The 20,730-nt window shown below is 35.3% G+C and overlaps 1 protein-coding gene across 2 annotated transcripts in view; it reads right to left on the bottom strand.

Moving 5' to 3' along the window:
- The window catches only part of LOC111140944 (poly(ADP-ribose) polymerase family member 8), a 199,040-nt gene that overhangs the window by 86,416 nt on the left and 91,894 nt on the right, over window positions 1-20,730 (bottom strand). For both annotated transcript variants that reach the window (XM_022493215.1, XM_022493214.1), the window contains exons 4-8: window positions 18,651-18,688; window positions 11,271-11,360; window positions 10,802-10,872; window positions 9,222-9,299; window positions 7,253-7,347 (exon numbers count right to left, since the gene is read on the bottom strand). In XM_022493215.1, the coding sequence (XP_022348923.1) occupies window positions 7,253-7,347; window positions 9,222-9,299; window positions 10,802-10,872; window positions 11,271-11,360; window positions 18,651-18,688 (372 nt within the window). The remainder of the gene's footprint in view (window positions 1-7,252; window positions 7,348-9,221; window positions 9,300-10,801; window positions 10,873-11,270; window positions 11,361-18,650; window positions 18,689-20,730) is intronic.

The following is a 20,730-nucleotide window of genomic DNA, read 5'->3' on the forward strand; positions in this document are numbered from 1 at the left end:
AAAAGTCAAACATGTTTTGTGTAGGCAAATTTAAAGAAAGAACCACTAAATGTGGTGATGAAGACCAATTACAAATGATGTTCAGTAGACATTCCAGTGGGGTGAACCTGTAACAAGTATGTGTAAACTTCTGCCTAGAAAGATGTTTGTGAGTGCAGAAATTGGGGACAGAAATGAATATTAAATAACAAGGGAACACTTAAATAAAATATAGGACACTGATACATCAGAAAAATTTTTTATCCATTACTAAAGAAATTGATATAAAAATATGTACTATCCAGAGGGATATGTTCCAAAATATACTATTTGGAGCAAGTAGATTACCAAAAATGTATGGAAACTGAAATGCTCTTTTTTAAATTAAATAGAAATAGAAAAACCAAAAATGTTTAAAAAAAAAAAAGAAGAAAGTATTTATTTATTAACTGTAGATTGTGGGTAAAATTTATTTTATAAAAAAAACCCCACGGTCTTGGGATCAAACCCCACATGGGGCTCCCTGCTTAGTGGGGAGACCGCTTCTCTCTCTCTTCCATGCTCATGCTCTCTCTCACTATCTCTATCTCTCTCTCTCAAATAAATAAATAAAATTTTATAAAAAATTAATGGGTTTTCTAAAAACATATCTCCTTTTTCTGACTACAAAGGTAATATAAGCTCATTTTGTAAAATGTCAGAAAAACATACAAAAGCAACTTATAATACTACCACTCAGAGATAATTATCTTTGCTTATATCTCATTCCATGTATTTGCTTTTATCTCATGCCATATTTTTATATATAAAAATTTGTCCTCCTCTTTCTTTCACTTCTTCTAAAATGAGCGTTTTTCTCTATTAAATATTCTTCCAAATCATCGAATTAAATGGTTGTATTTGTATAAATACAATTCTATAATAAAACAATGATAAATTATGGGGCTGCTATTGATTTTTTTTTTTTTTAACACTGTAAATATTGATAAAAAGTCCTCTGGATAAAAATTTATGTGCATCTGTCTTCTTAAAGAATAATTTCTAGAATTACTGCACAAAATAAATAATATAATTATATTTGGGAGTCTTGATATATGTCATCTAATTACTATTTTAAAAGGTTATAACCATTTCTAATCACACCAGCCAGGTTATCACAGTGACAACTCCCCACATTGTCATCATCACCAGGTGTTCGTTTGCTCTGGTCAGTCACTGCCAGTTTCCCAAGGGAGAATAACTCAGGTTTGGATTTAGTTACAATAGCCAGAGTGTGATGCAATCAGAGGCAGAAAGAAGGGAATCAGAGACAAGAAAAATCAGTAAGAACCTTACCCACAGCTATTTTCTTCAGAGATCTCCAGACCACTTCAGCAGAATTTATTATAAAGTTATGATCAGAATGTATTCTTTTAAAATGACATGTATTCTTTTAAAAAGTTTAATATGAGAATTTTTAAGTCTTCTTTATATGATTTCTTCAACATTTTTGTGGTTAGTGTTTTCCCAATTTCTAACACCGTCAATTTATTTCAACAACAACAGAAAGAAGGAAATTAAGGTTTATAAGTGCTCTTCCCCGCCACAGCAGAGCACAAAGACAGAACACAAACAGAATTTTAAGGAGGCAGAGGCATTAAAGGTTTGCAATTAACTGGATTCTGCAGGTGTAGATCTGTAAATAGTTACACTTTTTGTTTTTATGCCACACTTCAAAGAATTCACAACAGCGCTGCGTATATGCAAACCAATTTCCGTTGTGATGCCCTTTTTATATAATGCCCGTAATTTCACATTTCCCACTGCGAGATTACAAAGCGTGATTACAGTTTGTCCAGATGCAGTGACCCAGTCATCAGGATTGCTTCTATATCTGAATAACTTTCAGTTGCCCTGGATCTCATGAATAGCAAATGCAGAATCAAGTCAAAAGCCTGAAATATGAATGCAACTTGAATTGTGAAGCCAGATATCTGATTGTGTCCTGAATGCTGTATCAGGTTTGTAATAACTCAAAATAATTTCATGCACTGCCTATATTTATTCACTGTGAAAAGATTGCATCAAACTGAACCTGAATGCTTTTTCAAGATAAGGAGAACAACATAGAAATGATCTGATGTAGTTGTTACACCCTGGAACTGAGAAAAGATCGCTTCACAAATTTTTCTCCAGACATGTGAGCTACTCTTTGAATTAATGCATCTTGAAATCTGGTCATTTGATTTTGGATATTTATACGTAACCTAGTTCATTTAAGAACATACGTATGAAATGTATTTTTCTACGAACGTGTATTTTTGAGGGCACCATGTATTAGAATTCTTGGCAATTTTTTCTCCTAACTTTTAATGGAACTAATCAAGATAACACGCTCATTAGGGAGACACAACATCCTTGTTCACAATATAGTAAATGTTAGACCATCCCTGCTGGTCCTCCTTGCTCTATAAAACTACAGCTTATTCATTATACTGTCGTGATGTTTTATAACACCACCTGATCAGAATTAGCAGTGATTGTGCTGGTTATAAAAACATTATTAGATATCTAGCCTTCCCTTATTAACTGTCAAGGAAATTAAACATTATACACACATACATGAAATTCTACCACAGGTTCTTGGGAAATAAAATTATTGCTATTTAGTTATTTCTCGCATTCAGTGACTGGTCAGTTACATTTTGAGAAGAAATAGATTTTGTGAGGAAACACACACCTTCTATGACATCTGAAACTCCACAGCATTCCCTGTCTGTGCATGCCTACTCAATGTGTGTTTTTTGCTCAGTGTGGGAGAGATGTTTGTGAATGGGCCAAGAAATATGCAAACTCAGTAGTCAGAAATAAACCTTGGTAGATTAAAGCATTTGCAAGACTGTATCCAAAGTGCTCTGAAGTTTCTCTAAAAGGCAACAGGACTGAGAAGAATTTAAAAACTAGATCCAGATAAAAAAAGGAAGCCGAGATAAAAATTACACTGTATAAGAGATACAGTTGCTACAATTCCCCCTCCGCTGACAAATCCTTGGTTTGGCTTCAGGAAATTAAAGGCGTTGGGAATAGGGGTGACTGTCTGGGATCTGACATTCTGACGCTTTCGCCTAGGTTATGAGCCAGTATTTTCAGAAAATACTCTCCCCCCCCCTTTCTTTCTTCTAGGTGCTTCCTGGTTTTCAGTCAGACCATTATTCTGGAGGCTCCAGAAGCAGGAGTGGGAGAATCCATAGCTGGAAAGAACACTACAAATATCCAACACCAGAACTTTTGAGGAATGACGTACTTCAACGTAGGTTAAATTATGTTGCAGTGACAAACTTCTTCAACTCTCAGTGGTTGAACACACAAGAAAGATTTGTATCTCCGTAACGCTACACGTTTACCATGGACTTGGAGGGAGGAAGGGGAGTTGCTACTCACTGTGGTCACTCAGGGGCCCGGAGTGACAGAGTCCGGGGGAAACGGGAGCTCCTGCACCAGAGCTCACGCTCACATTTCACTGGCCAGAGGTAGCTGTGTCCACTCATCACATTAAAAGGGGCAGGGAAATAAAATGCTGCCAAATACCAGAAGGCAGGAACCAGAAGATCTGTAAGTAAGCCTACTGGTCACCACAAATGGAAATGCAGAAATCCTGATTTGTGTGGCTTTTTTCCCCTTCCCTCCCCTCTCCTCTCCTTTCTTTATCTTTCTCTCCCCTCTTCCCTCTCTCAAGGAAGTATGGGGGCCTGAATATAGTAGCATAACCTCCTCAACCTTAAAAACTCCTCAGTATTCCCTATCCTCCAGAACATACACTCCAAAAGGCCCTATTACAATTGTCCATCCATAAAAGGTGATCAAAATGCAAAAGATGGGGTGCCTGGGTGGCTCAGTTGGTTAAGCATCTGCCTTTGACTCAGGTCATGAACCCAGAGTCTGGGAATCAAGCCCCCATGCTAAGCAGGGAGTCTGTTTCTCCCACTCCCTCTGCCCCTCCCCCCTACTCACGTGCGCATGCACACCCTTTCTCTCTCTCACTCTCTCTCTCAAATAAATAAAATCTTTTTAACAAGTACAAAAGACTTACAATCTTGCAAACTTCCAACCTTCATTAAGCCTTAGTCACCATAAAAAGGCTAGAATATTACTCAGTAGCTTTGACTTTTAAAACAGAAGGTGGTATGATCATAAAGCAAAGGTTATTTCACATGGGCTAGACGTTTGAAATACTACAAGCAAACTGTCAGAATCATTTCATTCCTGACCACGTGAGAATTTTGTGACTTATAATTCCCCACACCTTTCTAAAACTATTAACCTCAAATTGTTTTCAGATGGCACTGATCATTTTTTTTTAAAGTAATGACTAGAGGAGAAAATTTATAATGAAACACATAAAACACCCTCACTTTGCTGCATGATTCAAGGCGAGACATGTTCATTCAGACTGATAAACTGATAGTTTATCCTGTTTCTCCAGATACCTAACTCACTTCAATACAAAAGCGTATGAACTGGAATTCTCATCAGTGTTTATAAGTATGGCTCAACACAGCCAGGATTCTGCTTTTGAATGATATGGCCACATAGAGCTGAAATTACCTCCTTCAGTAATGAACTGGCCATAAGTCCCCATTTCTATCTCCTCCTTCAACCTACTTTAAGAGGTTCTGTCTCAAGTGGGGCAATGCCAATTATTTTCATCTCTTACAGAGAACTTAGATGTGGTTAGCTGCCCTTCTCATTAGACATCACATTAAAAAAAAAAAAAAAGACACCAAATAGCCTACTATGCATATTGAGGTACTTTTGTTCTTCAAACTCCATTAAGTTCTTATAAACTTCAATTAAGTAAAAGAACAGCTAATTACAACAGTCTGTTTTCAACAGGCTTATAACTTTGTAAGGAAGAAGAGTCCAAGACCTTCTGCCTAACTACTTCTCTTGCCATGTGCCCAAGCTTCAGTATTTGATACTAGACAGTAAATTCATTTGTATTTATTTCAAGTAAATCAGACTAGTCTTACTGTGATTCATACTTCACATCATGAGGCCTCTGGGAGATTCTTTATTCTGGAAACATCCTCTGTAGCTATAGAAAGTCTAGAGCAGGCAAGAACATGGCTCATATTCAAAAAGATTTAAAGTGAATCAAAACTTATAAGTGAAATAGGAAAGGAGAAAAAAAATCAAAGCCATTTATGACTTTCAATATTTCAGTTGAATGAACTTACAAATATTTATCTAATTTTAAGAGGAGATAAATTATCAATAATTTTATTAATAATGGAAAACACTAATAGAGATGATCACTGGTACTTAAATTCTTGCTGAAGAAACAAAAAAATTGCATATATATATATATATATATATATATATATGGCAATGTAATTACAGCTTAACATGGAAATATGTGTTTAAGAAAAATCCTTATAAATGCTTATAAAAGCAATCAACATGTGCTAAGTCAATCCCCAAAACAATAGGTAGTGCAAATTAAAAGAAATTGAACTTACTATATTATATGATTAACTTTATCCCAGTCTTTTTTTTTTTTAAAGCAGGGGAGGGGATTAAATTACTGTGATCAAAGTTTCAAGTGGTCAAACAAATTTTGTCTCAAGTTAAAAAATTAATCATTGTTTTGGACCACTTATGGATAAGTCCCTACTGCCTTCTTCATTTATTCATTCTAACACACTTATTGAATACCATATCCTCTACCCAGGAGCCACAGTAGAGATCAACTGAGAAATAATTGCAGCCAATCTGCTAAAACCTTGAAAATTGCAAAGATTTGCTTTTCCAAGTATAATCCCAATCACTCTCAGTCCACAGCAGCCCACCAGAGCACCATGAGTAGGACAGACAAGATCTGTGTCTCTAGCCCCAAATTACTGAGGGGGCAGGTGGTGGTGAGTTTGTTTCTGAAGTTAAAATGAAACCGTTGATAATGATCAATTATAGCTGTATTGTATTTCCCAACTTTAAATATTTGTTGGCTCTCTGAAAATCTCTGAAAATCTAGATTGGTTGGCTCTCTGAAGAACGTCCATGGAAGAGAAAGTAACCAGATAATGTGAACATCTTTCATGGATGCCACTATAAACGATCCAGAATCCATCAGCCCATATTTCATATACTCCCTGTGCTGTATTAAGTACCAAAATATAAGCATGATAAAAAACCAAAACAGAACAAAATAAAGCAAACCGACAAAAAAGCACACGGTCCCTGCATTCACAGAATTTAGGGTCTAGATGGGGAGAACTAAACCAATAATGATAAGACAGGAGAAGTTGAGAAGCATAACCAATGAGGTGAAAGCCAAATGCGATGGGAGTCTGAGGGCAGAACCACCAGTCTGCACTGGAAATTCAGAGGCGGCGCTGGAGAAGCTGGCCTTTGGACTTTGGCTTGAATAAAGACACCAACGGGGTTATGAGTGAAGCCCTCACTGGTAAGCAAACAGCTTGTGCAAACGCCCAAAGTCAAGAGAGAACAGAGCGCGTCTGGAGAAAGGGGACAGTTGTGGTTTGGGTGGATGAGGCGGGAACCGATGTCAGGCTGGGGTTGGGGTCTGGAATTCCAAGGCAACGTGGAGGCTGCCCTTTAGGCAAAGAAAAAGAATCTGAAATAATCAGATCGGACTCATGGAGGGAGACGAGGATAGTGACAGGAAAGAGTATCTTTTTTAAATTAAGGAGAGAAAATGGTAGGTAAGGATACTGGGGTTTTCTGAATAATTAAAAATGATACAGAATGGTCTTTAAATTTAACACCAAATTATATATGAAGTGACTGCAAGATAAAATACAGTATCAATCAAACAAACACTGCAAATTTATGTCTTTTGTTCCCTTTCTTTTTTGGGGGTCAAATCACATCCCAATGTGATCTGGAGACCAGTGGTTATGCATTATTTACTTTCATTGTTCACACGATGTGTCCATGATTTATGACTGACTGCATGGGCCCAGCTAGCCAAGTGTATTAAGGAATTGATTACGACACTACTTAAGACTGATATTTTATCAAACTAACTCTCCAAAATAACTAATTTCTTTCATGCATCAATGTACTCTTAAACCACATGTACCAAAAACAAAACCAAAAAAATTGACACAGCCAGAGATACACCATTTTGCCTAAGGAAAAACACAGCAGAATGACTCAAAAAATTTCAAATATAGCTAAGCCCAAGAATATTTCCACTTAAATTGCTTAACAGAAAATTCCCAATGACTTACCAAATCATTTTAATTTTTATTCCAGAGAGATATTGATTTACCTGAGAGAAACTGCGTGCGGCCCGTATATCTCTCTCACTGCCGACAAATCAGCCTCAAGCTGGGGGTGCTTGTGCAGTTCCCCGTCATAGTTCACCTGGCGAAAAGAGATGGTTCAGAAATGACTTAGGGGTGAAGAGAATCAAAAGAATCAAATGCAAACTGTCTCTTGAGCAGGTCCCCCTGCAGGTTCTGCCATGGACATCGTCTCTGTCATCTTCATTGAAAAATACAGAGAATACAGCAGTATATTCACTAAAGATCGTAGGTTCGCTTATGTCCTATGTCTTGTATAATTTATTATGTTTGAAAAGTAAAATTAGAGGGGTGCCTGGGTAGCTACAGTCGGTTAGCCATCTGCCTTCGGCTCAGGTCATGATCCCAGATCCCGGGATCAAGTCCCGTCTAGGGCTTCCTGCTCAGCGGGGAGCCTGCTTCTCCCACCCCTTCTGCTACTTCCCCTGCTTGTGCTTTCTCACTCTCTCTGTCAAATAAATAAATTAAAATGTTAAAAAAAAAATTAGACTACTTTGATGTGAGAAAAAGGCAAATGTTAAAAGAGACTAAAGTAAGGGGCTGGCAGATAACCTGAAAACTTCTAGACTGAGTATCTGTCCTGGAAAAAAAAAAAAAAATTTACTTCCCCTCTGCAAATATTAGCTGTGTAAACAAAAATCAAAACTAGAATTTTTTTGCATGATTAAAGTTTAAAGTGCAACACTGGTTAGAGAATTGTTAGGAAAATACATCACGGCTAGAAAGGCACTCTTGAACAAACTGAGGGTTAATGGGGGGGGGGGGTGGGGGGGGTGGGATTATGGACATTGGGGAGGGTATGTGCTATGGTGAGTGCTGTGAAGTGTGTAAACCTGGCGATTCACAGACCTGTACCCCTGGGGATAAAAAGATATTATATGTTTTAAAAAAATAAAACTTAAAAAAAAAAAAAAAAGAAAGGCACTCTTGGAGAGAAGCAGCCTACTTTTATTTATATGTCCATATCTCTACTGTCTTTCTTATGCTTGATTAATTACTGATTTTTTACTCCAAAAAAGTAAACTGACTTACATTCTTTTACACAATTACGATTTTGGCTTTAAAGTATGACTTTAGGGGCTCCTGGGTCACTCAGTCAGTTAAGCATCCAATTGTTGATTTCGGCTCGGGTCGTGAGATCAAGCCCCGTGTAGGGCTCCATGCTGTGTGTAGAGTCTGCTTAAGATTCTCTCTCTCTCTCTGCTCCCCCCACCTTGTGTGCAAGCGTATGCACACGTTCTCTAACAACAGACACCCAAAAAAGCACCACTTTAATCTACTACCTTCCCATTACGCAAGTTACAAAACATGTTTGATTAAGAAGTTTACAGAACCAGAACAAGATGCTTTATACAGCCATATCCTAAAATCTATAGCACAGTTTGAAATTTCAACGCTATCCTGGAAAAATAGTGAATTCTTTTATAAATATGCATATGTGGCTATGCCATTTTCATATACATCACCATTTTCCAACAAACAATTTACATCAGTGAAAGAGGAAGAGAAAATGAATATAAATATTGAGGATGCTCAGTAATTAGGGACCATCAATTTTTATAAAGGTTAATCATGTACTACTTAAAACTAACCATCCATGCTTTCTTTAGAAGGGTCATCATTTCGAAACACTGATGGAGCCCAACATGCCTAAGAAATGTAAAAGTCAAAAACATAATACAATGCCATCTGCAAAATCTCTGCAACCAAGTAAGATAAATTCAATGTAAGTGAGCGATGACAGTCAAAGAATCGCCAAAGTAACCTCAGTTTCTGAATATATGTACAAATAAGAAACAGAAATGATGCATATTTCCAAGTCAGTTACAGAACGAACACGGAGGTCTCTCAGATCACAAGCACGGGAAACCTCTAGGACACAGATGGCTACTGATGACTCTGAGAGCGGAGAGCTGGGAGGTCTGATGTACTCACCTGTCCTCCATAATAAAATTCTTCAGAATCATTATCACCTTCAGAATCTTCTTCCACTGTACTATTTTGTCTTGACTCCTTTAAAATAAGAGAAGAAGAAAGTTTTAGTGGTCAAACCATCTTGCCTTCTTTTGAAAAAGAAAGTCGCAAATGGCCATAATAGAGAAATCTTGTGCTTATCACCTGGATTTTATATAAAAAACATTCTTGGTACAGTACAAACCAAAAACAAAAGGTAGTATAAGAGACAGTTTTGTCAGTGCATTAAGCTCTAAGTACGTCTTTTTTACAAGTTCTATTTCATCGATTTTGTGTTGTACCATTTACCATTTGATATGTATATAAAAAACCATGTATAATCAACTACAACTTTGGCTTTGTTCTGTTAGAACTTCTGACAAGTTCGTACGGATTCAACTTTTTTATTAAAAAGTTCCACAGCACTATTTATCCTTGACTGTCCTCATTTCCACTGCCAACTCTACACAATGGTATGAAATAAAAGGCACTCAAACTCCAATAATGAAAAAATCAAATTACGAAAATAAATATGAATTACATTATGAAGAGAATTTCCGCATATAGAAGTTATTTGCTTTAGATTTCAGATGTCAAAAGGATATTTAATTAAATATGCTTGAACTTGAAGTTTGAGTTTCTAATTAACTGAACCACAGCTGTGATGTGTCTAAAGTGCAAACAATGAAAACTCATCTAAAACAACTAATGATGATATTCCTATCCCTGGCTCTGTTAGAATAATTAGGAGAAAGGCAAATTCCATTAGACACAGGAATCTATTAATTCAACGTTTTGGAATCATTCCCAAATTTCTAGAACAAATTTCAACTTCTTAAGGAAAAAGAAAAACCTACAGAAAGGGAATTTGGGTTTTGGGTTTTAGCAGAAGTACTGCCAAATCTGTGGTTCTCACTGAGAATAAAGAAAGAGTAGAGGGAGTGAAATAACACTAAGGGAAAGGGGGGGTTGTACTGGGTGCAGAGTGTTAAGAGCAAAGAATTGTTGGTCCTGTTACACTCATTTTGTTTGCTTAATGTCCCAGTATTTATCGACTGATTCAAGCAAACATTTTAAAGGTAAGGAAAGGGGTATGAGTTTGTTGTTGTTTTAACACTGGTCCATAATAATGACTCTACATACCCATGTTCTTTGCTACCTTAGCTAAAGAGATCGCCCTTTACAAGTGAAATTGTAAGGGTGCCATCGAAACAATGGATAGCCACATATAGTTGTTAGAACTGTAAGTTACATAAGTGCTCCTAGGTCACTTATGTATTTGACGAACATGTGAAGAGTAAGTAAAGCTTCGTATGTATTTGATCTAGATTTAAACCAGACATTCTATTATTTTAAAGGGAGCATCCTTCTCTGAATTAATTCTAAGTCACTACCCTCCCCACACATTAAGTCTCTCAGCCACGAGCTTGTGTTTCATCCGCTAGATGAGATCTTAACCTCAAAAACAGTGATGATATTAAATATTAACTATAAATACAAGGTAAATTTAAAATATTATTACTTTTTTAATAAATATAAAACATGAAATGCAATATCCATACCTCTCCATTCTCCTTCTGTAATTTGGATTTTATGGATAAGCAACAGTTAGTGTCATTTGTCTTCCTTAATTCTGAAAGTTATAAAACATCATTTCAGTTTTCAGTATACTATTTACCGAACATTCATAAGTTTCAGTATAAAAACCACTCCTCAGATTCTCTCTTCACAAGAAAATTAAGGAATATTTTGAAATTATATTATGTCAGGAAGTTTCATGATATACATGCTATTCTCATTTTTCATAAAATATGAAATATGGTCATAAAAATATGGTCAAACCAAAGTGCCACTACATAGACTCCTTCAGTTCTCATTATATATTTCATGGGATCTACATTGTCCTGAGCAAGCTTTTTAAGTATTCAGTTTGCCTCTTCTGTTACATGGGCTAAAAGAAACAAAAAAATAAAGCTACCTATATTCAAGAAAAATTACCCAGAATTTTGAAAAATAGTATATTCCTATTACCTGTTGCTATTCGATGAAAAATTATTGGAATTGGCTCTGTGGTGACTAATACATCTTCATCATTTTCTGAACTTGATACGTACGTATTATCTGCAAAGAAATGTGGACAATTAAAGGTATAGTAACTTGAAAAAAGACACTTTATTTAAAAAAATGAGGTTAGATCCATATCACTTTTACCACTCGTGAAGCACATACTACTGCTCTGATTAATATCAGAAAAAAAATAAGTGTATTTCAGATATATGTGTGATTTAATTTTAAATGGCCTCTCTAAAGATGCTTGCATCTCCTAGAGAAATACAGACTTTGGATAGAGAATATAACCCAAATGTATCTCTCCTATTCCATGGGGCAATAGATCATTGGGATGCTGGAGGTTACCCTAACTCACTGAACAAGGTCCTTCCCAGGATCAGTAGCTGCTACAGGAAGCAGGCTAGTAGTTGGAAAGAGAGAGCTAAACTAGCACATTTGGCGCAACAAATTCAATATCATGTCACTAAAGAATTTGAACTAAAGTTTGTGTTGAAAACCATACCTCCATATTACTCTAATGCACATTTTTAAATTGGTATAAAGTCTCACAACTCTTCCTCCATGAATGAATTTTCATTAAATAATACTATACGAGTTGCAGTCATAGGACATTAAATTATTCCACAGCTTACTTAATGTTTTTATTCATTATTTATTTGATACATTTAGGATTTTCCCCTAATAAATATCAACTTTCATACATGTGGTAATATAATATAATATAACACACAGCCACTTATTCTAGTTGGTTCCTTGAGAAGTACAGGGAGAGAGCTGTTTTAACAAACACCAAGTCATTAATAGTGGTCCTATAATACTCTCATCCGTGTTGTATAAAATGCACAGAATATAAAAATAAAAAGCATAAAATATTCCCAACAAACAAGAGAAACCTGTATCAGTTTCTGCAAAAGGAAATGAGTACACGACAAAAGATCTTGAGCTAAGTTTTCATAATATTGTGTCAGCACAGTCAGAACATCATCTTTAATTGATAGATATCAAAGTCATTACTTTATTTCCAAAAAAACATCTGCACTGTTTTTAGACCTAGGGTAGTGAGTCAGTGAGAGCTATATGTAGTCACAGCGAAGCCACAAAAGATGTTCAACAGACACAAGGCTTTCATAGTTATTCTGGAAGATAACAGGACATGAGCGTAGATTAGATTTGAAACACAACAGGTTTGCCCCATTACTTTGTTTTAATTGCAAATTTTGCCTTGTTTTCTTTTCAAATGGCATCAAGGTGGGTGTGAGATTTTTGTGTTGATCAAGCGAGACCACAGATTAAGAAACGGATTTAAGATAAACTTATTTTAATTAAACTTAATTAATTAATTAATTTTAAATTATTTTAATTATTTTATTTATTTATTTTAATTAAACTTATTTTAATTATTGTCACATTGATTGAGACTTCAACCGTTTATCTGGAGTCTCTTCTTTCAGTAACCTCATACTCTGAGGTAGGGATCAAAACCCCTCTATCCGGGGCGCCTGGGTGGCTCAGTGGGTTAAAGCCTCTGCCTTCGGCTCAGGTCATGATTTCAGAGTTCTGGGATTGAGCCCCGCATAGGGCTCTCTGCTCAGCAGGGAGCCTTCTTCCTCCTCTCTCTCTGCCTGCTTCTCTGCCTACTTGTGATCTCTGTCTGTCAAATAAATAAATAAAATCTTTAAAAAAAAAAAAAAACCCTCTATCCAAGCCAGTATTTAAATTTCTTAAAGCCTCATTGAAAGTCTCACTGATTCCAAGTTATCTGCTACAGAATCAACTGAACTAGATTCTCCTCGTGTACAGTGGATTCCGTGAAGCAAACTTATGGAGAAAAGGGGTATTAGAAGTGTGGATTAGAGCAACAGAATTAATAGCTGACCACCAACTAGAAAGGGAAATCCAGAAAAATCCATAAAATGGACACAGTATCACACAGTATCTCAAGGTCATGGAACAAGGAGGATTTTACTACGCTTCAAGATGCAAGTAAATTAGGGCTTTCTGTTTACGAAAATGGGGAAGTGAATAACTCAGTTTAAAGAAATGGTTTACATAGTGTTGATACTGGAAGGCAGTCAGCTTTGACTCAAGAGAATATAATTTGGTGAATACATGTTGCATAATGCTCAAAGACAGGATTATGCAGTCAAACATATCATTTTCTACGAGATTTTCTCCCAGCTTGTATTTTGATCAGTATTTAGGCATTAGAACACTTCCAACTTCTGTTTCCGGCTTAATTTACCCAAGCCAAAATGTTTTCAGGTTTCAAGACAATATCTATTAAATCATCATTACAACATAATAGGCCAGATCAAAGGGGTATATACCCAAGTGAAGAACAGAAATACAAGAAAGCAGACAAAGCACATAAAGTCTAGACCCAGCTACCAACTAGCTATCAGTCCTTTCTAACTAAGCCACGGTTGGCTCAGTTCTAAAAATGAAGGTTTGCTGATGTGTTCTGAGGATCGTCCCAGCCGTATGAATGAATTCTATGTTTTCTCTTTTTGTTGTTGTTTAAATAATCATTTCTAAACCTTCCTCAAACTATTTTGACATCTGTAATAATAACATCATCTTTGTTTAGACATGAGAAAGTAGGACATAAAAAGAATAAAGAATGCACTTAAGGTAACAGAATGAGTCAGTGACAGAATAGAATGTTTTCAAACTCAAATTCCTTCTCTGGAATTCTCCCACTTAACTCCAGAGCTGCCAATTTTTTTTTTCTTTTTTTTGAAACTTCTGGGGACCGTTAGGTTCTTTAATGTGTAAGTTTTGCAGAGGCCCTCAAGATCTTTATTATAGGCTGTTAACAGTATGACTATTTTCTCTTCCCTGTCCTACCAGACTCTGCAAGCATCAGCAGAACGCTCATGGACAACCAGTGAGAAATGGGTAGAAAGCTATGAGAAAGCATCTCCTGAACTATTGTTTTCACTCCATTTCAAATGCAACATAATTTAAGCCAAGTCATTCCAGGATTCATTACTATGTAATTTATATAATTATAATTATATTGGTTTTATAATAAAATCTGGATGTCTCCCCTGAATGTTGTGTATACTATTCAAGTGCTTCTTATCAACCTTCAAGCCACTCATTTATCATCCCTGTTTTAAAGATGGGGAGACCAAGGCTCAGAGAAATTAAGCCATTGGCCCAAATTATTTAAGTAATTAAAATTACACATGACTCGTAAGTAGTGAAACCATCTGACTCCAAACATCAATGCTTTGCTATGTTTTTTTAATGTCAAAAAATTATCACTCAACAGCTGCAGGATGTTGTAAAGCATGTAAAAGGGATGAGAGAGTCACACCCACCAGTAAGGCGAGCCTCCTAATTAAAGGTGGGAATTGATGAGAAAAAACTCTGCTGTTCTATTACAGGAGAGCCAATTATCTGTGACTTGTAATATACTTACTTTCAAAAAGCAAAAATCTGTCTGCAGCATAAATGACATAAGGAAATACAAGTAAACTAGAATGACTATTTCTTCACTTTATTTTAAAGAACCAACATATCATTTAGCATTGCATTTATATCCATGTTATTTAAGGTATACTTAACACTCAACAAAGACCCTCTTTGTTCACAAAAAACAAAACTGTGATTTCAAAAGATGACAGAGGTTAGTAAATGATTAAAATTATAAAATGATAAATTCGTTCCTAAGGAGAGAAACAGAGTGACATAATCCTGAATTTGAAGAATTATTCTCATACATTTCCACAGGACAAAGAAAGTTCCAAATTTTCAAACTTGGAGGATGAACTAATCAGTCAACCATATAATCCAGGAAAAGTAGGAAGGGAGAAAAAAAAAAAAAAAAGGCTGAGGAACAATAGCAGAAAGAATTAACAAAAGTACTATCAAGATTACTGCATTCAGAAATTAAAAATGAAGTAAAAAGCTATTTGTTTGAAAGGATTTTACAGTAGGTAAAACTCTGGAGAAGAAAAATCGAAGGGAGAAAAGGCAAGAACAAATGTAAAACAACAGAAAGAAGAAAGGAAAAATAGCCATAGAGATGCACAAAATTTTCAGAAGTATATACTGATATATACTGAATACTATAAGCAAACTTCTTCCTGAAAAAGTTGCACATTTCACCAACATAGTGAGCCTTAAAGAAGAACACATGCTTAGAAATGACTAAGAAACAGAAAATCAGAACAGATAATAACCATGGCAGAAAAATAATTATTAATCCCAGAACTTTCCCTAAAAAAAAAACAAAAATACCAGGCTCAGAGAGATTGGCTTGCATGTTCTGTCAAATGACAAAGAACAGGTACAATGTCAAGTCCTTAATGACAAAGTGTATGACAAAATACATGTAATTCTTAGAGATCAACATTAAGATATATACTAATAATATAACTCGTTACCTTGTTGTTCAAAGGAGAAATCATGTATGATAACTCAACAGATGTTAAACAAGAATTTGATAAAGACTTAATAGTCATTCAAAAAAAAAAAGCTTGGTAAATGAGAAAAGTAGTTTTCTAAAAGCAGATGGAAGTATGATCACTAATTTTGAAAAAAGAGGACAAAGCTGCCAACTTTCATATCAATTATTAAAAATATTCTGGAAGTTCTAGCAGGGTAATGGGACAAAAAAACACAAGGATGATTATTGGAAAGGGCGAGCAAACAGGTAATTTTTATACAATATTATCTACCTGAGAAATCAAGCATATTAACTGAGCTGTTGGTACAAATAAATGTAGATTAAAATTTAATCATGGGGAAATATTATCATGGTAATATTCACTTTGAAGGAAGCTCCATAAAAATACATAGAATTGGTTTTTACCACTAAACTACATGTCCTTGGATAATACTATTTAACCTCTCTTGGCATATTTCTTCAAGTACAAAATGTCATTATAGCCTCTGTTCTGCTTATACACAAACTGGCATTTAAAGTCAATTCAATTATGTATATGGAAATACTCGGTACACAGTGTACTGGTTCGTCACATCAACCAATTCAAAATCCTACCCCCAAATGTACAAATCTCTCTCACTCATAGTTGTGTTTTATCTACACTCCTTTTATATTTAGAAATGAAATTATATTGCAGATTTACTACAGACTTTCTCCAGGATGGGAATTTGTTTAAAAGGGAAAAAAAAAGCACAAATAATAACCAATTTTTAGCAAGTTTCAATTTTTGTACATTGCATTTTTAGAGGGGCTCCCTCACGCCAAGGCGAGAAAAAGTCCGTGATACCTCTTGGCCACAAGAGGGAGCTAAACATTTTGTTCACTTGGTTTACCAAAGGCATCTTCTGCCCTATTTCTTGTGTTACAGAATGATTCACTGTCATCAAGATGGGTTTTGATTTGTGGCATTATTTCTATCACCCTAACTAAAGTCCTCTCATGATTGACATCTCTAGGAGCTGCCTCAGATCAGAAGTACAATAATTATAATTATGTATGATAGTGAGATTAACTTTTATTTTCCTAACGTACTTATTTGGCAAACACTCAGCATCAAAAATATCACAAGGGCGAGAGTTGACTGCAAAACCAACTACAAAAAATTTTTCTTCATAAATATTTTATTTTGTCTTGCTACTTCCAATGAAATCTGCCTAGAACACTTTATATACTATTATCAAAAAATAAGCATCTCTTTAATAATGAATAACCCTTGGAAAACTATACGATAGTCTTAAAGAATACTATGCTTAACACGTGTGGTGATCATAGCAAAATAATTGTAAGGGAGTTTATGATTTATAAAATTATTTTTATTTATTTTTGATAATGTTAGCCATGGTACTTTTTAAAAAAGATTTATTTATTTATTTGAGAGAGTGAGAGTGAAAAGAGAGAGAGCATGAGCAGGGGGAGGGGCAGAGGGAGGAGGAGAAATGGACGTCCCCCTGAGCAGAGAGCCTCACATGGGGCCCCAGGATCATGACCTGAGCCAAAGGCAGACACCTAACCAACTGAGCCACCCGGGCGTCCCTACGAAATTATTTTTAAATGTAACATTTGACATTATTAAAAAATGCATGATTAAATGCATGATGCAAACTGCCACAAAAAATCCTAGCCTAAATGTTAAAGAAGGGAGATCTTCATACTACCTTATGAACTAATTATTTTTTAAAAATACTCCAAGTACATATAATCAAAGTTACTTATAGCAATGTAGTAATTTTACATAGAAAAATATGATCCAAATCATGCATAGTATGTGAATAAAATGGCTAGATTTGAATAAGAATTGATTCTAATTTATGATACTTGCAGATCACAACTGTATAATTTGGTGACCGTCTGATTTGAGTAAGTCAGAGTGTTGGAGAGAGAGTTGCTGTTCTTTGCCACAAAATACAATAAACAATAGATTTCTGCATTATACTCTTTGCTCTGAGGGTAAACTAATCAAGGTGTATTTTTTCGGCACTATGTCTGTAATCCTTATGCTCTTATTCAAAATATAATTATAGATATCACTTGTGAGGAAAATACTAAAGAGGAACATCTTGTTTGTCTCTTCACATTGTTGTGACTGAAATGTTAGCATCCACAGCCTGGGCTCTATGAGATGACATGCGTCTAGAAAATAGGACTGACCAAGGCCTAGAAGAAAAACACTTGTCTGATTTACAGAAAAAGGATTAACATCTGCAGTGTTCTTACATTCTGTCTTCTAGGGACAAGTATCTGTAGGCCTTCTAATCCATTTCAGGAGACAGACACACAGTGAGAATAGCCGTGTATATACCAGATACCCAGTCTAGTCCAGCGGTATAGTCCGTAGGTTCTGGACTACTGGGTTCAAGTCTCAACTCTTCCTCTTACCAGGTGTGTCACCATTCAGAAGGAAAATGGTGATATTATGGTAACAATCTCATAGGATTATTATGAGAAATGTGTAATCATTTATATACTTAGAAAAATGAAGACAGGCTTATTCTTAGCTATTGTTATTTTTAGCTATTAGTTTAGCTGCTCTTCTTACCTGTTCTATTTACATTATAAAAAGCCAAATGATGTTGCAAATCCAACAACTAAACCGGTTCAGGACTCTTTGTTTTACTTATAATGACATAAACATACACAGGCGGAAGCTATCGCACGGGCTCAAGTACATGACTTTTCATCAGGAAACTATTTTGATTTTGGACTGCATCGCAGGATAAGACATGCATCTCACAGGCATCCAACAGAATTCTTCTAGATCTGCAAGTCTTCCTGTGAACGTTTCACTCTTAGATATATTTATATACATTCCCCATCTCCAATAGAAAGAAACATTCAAAGAAATCATGACACGAGTATTTGTAATAATAGAAAGAAGAAAAGCATACCTGGGTAATCTTCAGACACATGTACTGAATAGGATACACTGTTAAAACAGGGGGGAAAAAGAGAAAAGAAAGGCTCAAATTACCACTAAGGTAAATGTTTTTACAAAATAAAAACCAACCTCACATTACCCATTCATTTTTACAGATATAGTATAGACATTCATTTTTACAGATATGAGTACAAATATAAGTATAAACCAAAAAACCTCCTTGGTATTTGACACAGGAAACTGACAGGATTTTAAGATATATTTTCCATGAGTATAAACGGTTTTTGAAATATCTTTCTCCCAACAGTGGTACCTTTAGTATAGATAGGTCTTTTTAATCTCAGCAATATCAAATATTCCTAAGCTATGACCATATGTGTCATTCGCTCAGATTTTATCAAATCTCTCTTTTTTTTTTTTTTTAACCAAACATAAAGTATTCCTCCTATTTGGTACAGCAGTTCAGAATTTAAGCATTTATTTTTAACACTGCTTCCCCACAATATGCTCTGCTTTTGAAACATTCCCTGTGTCCTTTCCTTCAAAGAATTAACAACAGGATGCCAGTGGAACTAATAGTTATTCATCAGCCACATCATGATATGTAATAAATACATGATCTCCTGTTCTCAGAAGGATTGGGTTGCTTTAAAAATAGTTTTTAAATTACACTTTAACAATTTCACAACTCCTTTCTCAGTAACCTGACTGCTTCCAGATATTATCTCAGTGACGTATTAAAAGTTACCATGCTTATCTATAAGTTCACTTTCCTATCTCGATCAGCTAGACTGTAAGTCTCTTGAGGTAAGGGTCCATGTCTATTTTTATTTTTAACACAGTCACCTATTATGATACATGACTCTCAGCACTTATTCAATATTAGCTTTCTGAATGGATCAGGGGAACTCTTGCTGCCAGAGAAAAGTCAAAATTTAGTTTAAGTTCAGCCAAATTAACTGGCTGTTAAGACCAAAAAAAAAAAAAAAATTCAATTCTCTTTGAAGGAACATACAAAATAGAGTCGATGCAAAGTATCATTCACAAAGTGAATTCAATACAACCCAAATTACTTGACATATGAACAAGCAGGAAAATCTAACCTATAGTCAAGTGGAAATTTGACCCAAGTGCTGGAATTAGCCCACAGTGATGTTAAAACAGTTAATATAAATATGCTTAAGGAAACAAGAAAGGAAAATCCAATCCGAAGAAGAAGAAACAGATGATCAGGGTCTTGTGGGACAGTAGCAAAAGAGCAAACATTTTGTATTACTAAAGTTTCAGGAGGTGAATAGAGAGAGAAAAATACAGGGGATAAAAAGAGCTGAAAATTTCCCAATTTGGGTGAAAGACCAATGTACAAACTAAAGAAGCCCAGAAAACACTGAACAGAGTAAGTGCAAAGAAAGCTGCATCCAGCTACAGAGAGTCAAACCGCTGAAAATCAAATATAAGGAAACATTTTTAAAAGAGGAGAAAAACTTGACACATTACATACAGGAAACAGTAAGAATCAATGTTTTCATAAGAAACGGACGACCGAGGACAGTACAATGATGAAGAGCTGGGGAGGGAAGGTAGGGCTGACAACTATGAACCCAGAATTCTATATCCAGGCCATAGATCTTTAAAAATGAAGATAAATTTTAAAAATTATACATAAAAGAAAATTGTGGGTATTTGTCCTAGCAAACCTAAAGTAGAAAAAAATCCCAAAGTTCTCCAGGTGAATGATATCAGAAAATCAAAGGTCCAGAAGGAATGGAGAGCACCAGAAGTTGTAATTTTTCTCTTAATGTTTTAAAAATATATGACTGTTTAAAGATTCTAACACTTCACTGTGGGATTTATAAAACATATAAATGTAATACGCATGACAATTATAGCATGATGTCAGGGAGGGGTTAAATGGTCATATATAGTTTCCAGATTCTTACATCTTAAATAAAACATTGTAATACTAACCCTAAACAATAACCCTAAGAAAAATTAAGGATACACTGTATTCCCTAGAACAAGCACAAAAAAACCTTAAAAAACAATAACTAGATGAAAGAACTCTAAAATCATTTTGGAATGTTTAATCC

This window comes from Enhydra lutris, unplaced genomic scaffold (assembly GCF_002288905.1).
Source record: "Enhydra lutris kenyoni isolate GAN:26980312 unplaced genomic scaffold, ASM228890v2 scaffoldscaffold5, whole genome shotgun sequence".
In the NCBI taxonomy this organism is placed as follows: domain Eukaryota; kingdom Metazoa; phylum Chordata; class Mammalia; order Carnivora; family Mustelidae; genus Enhydra; species Enhydra lutris.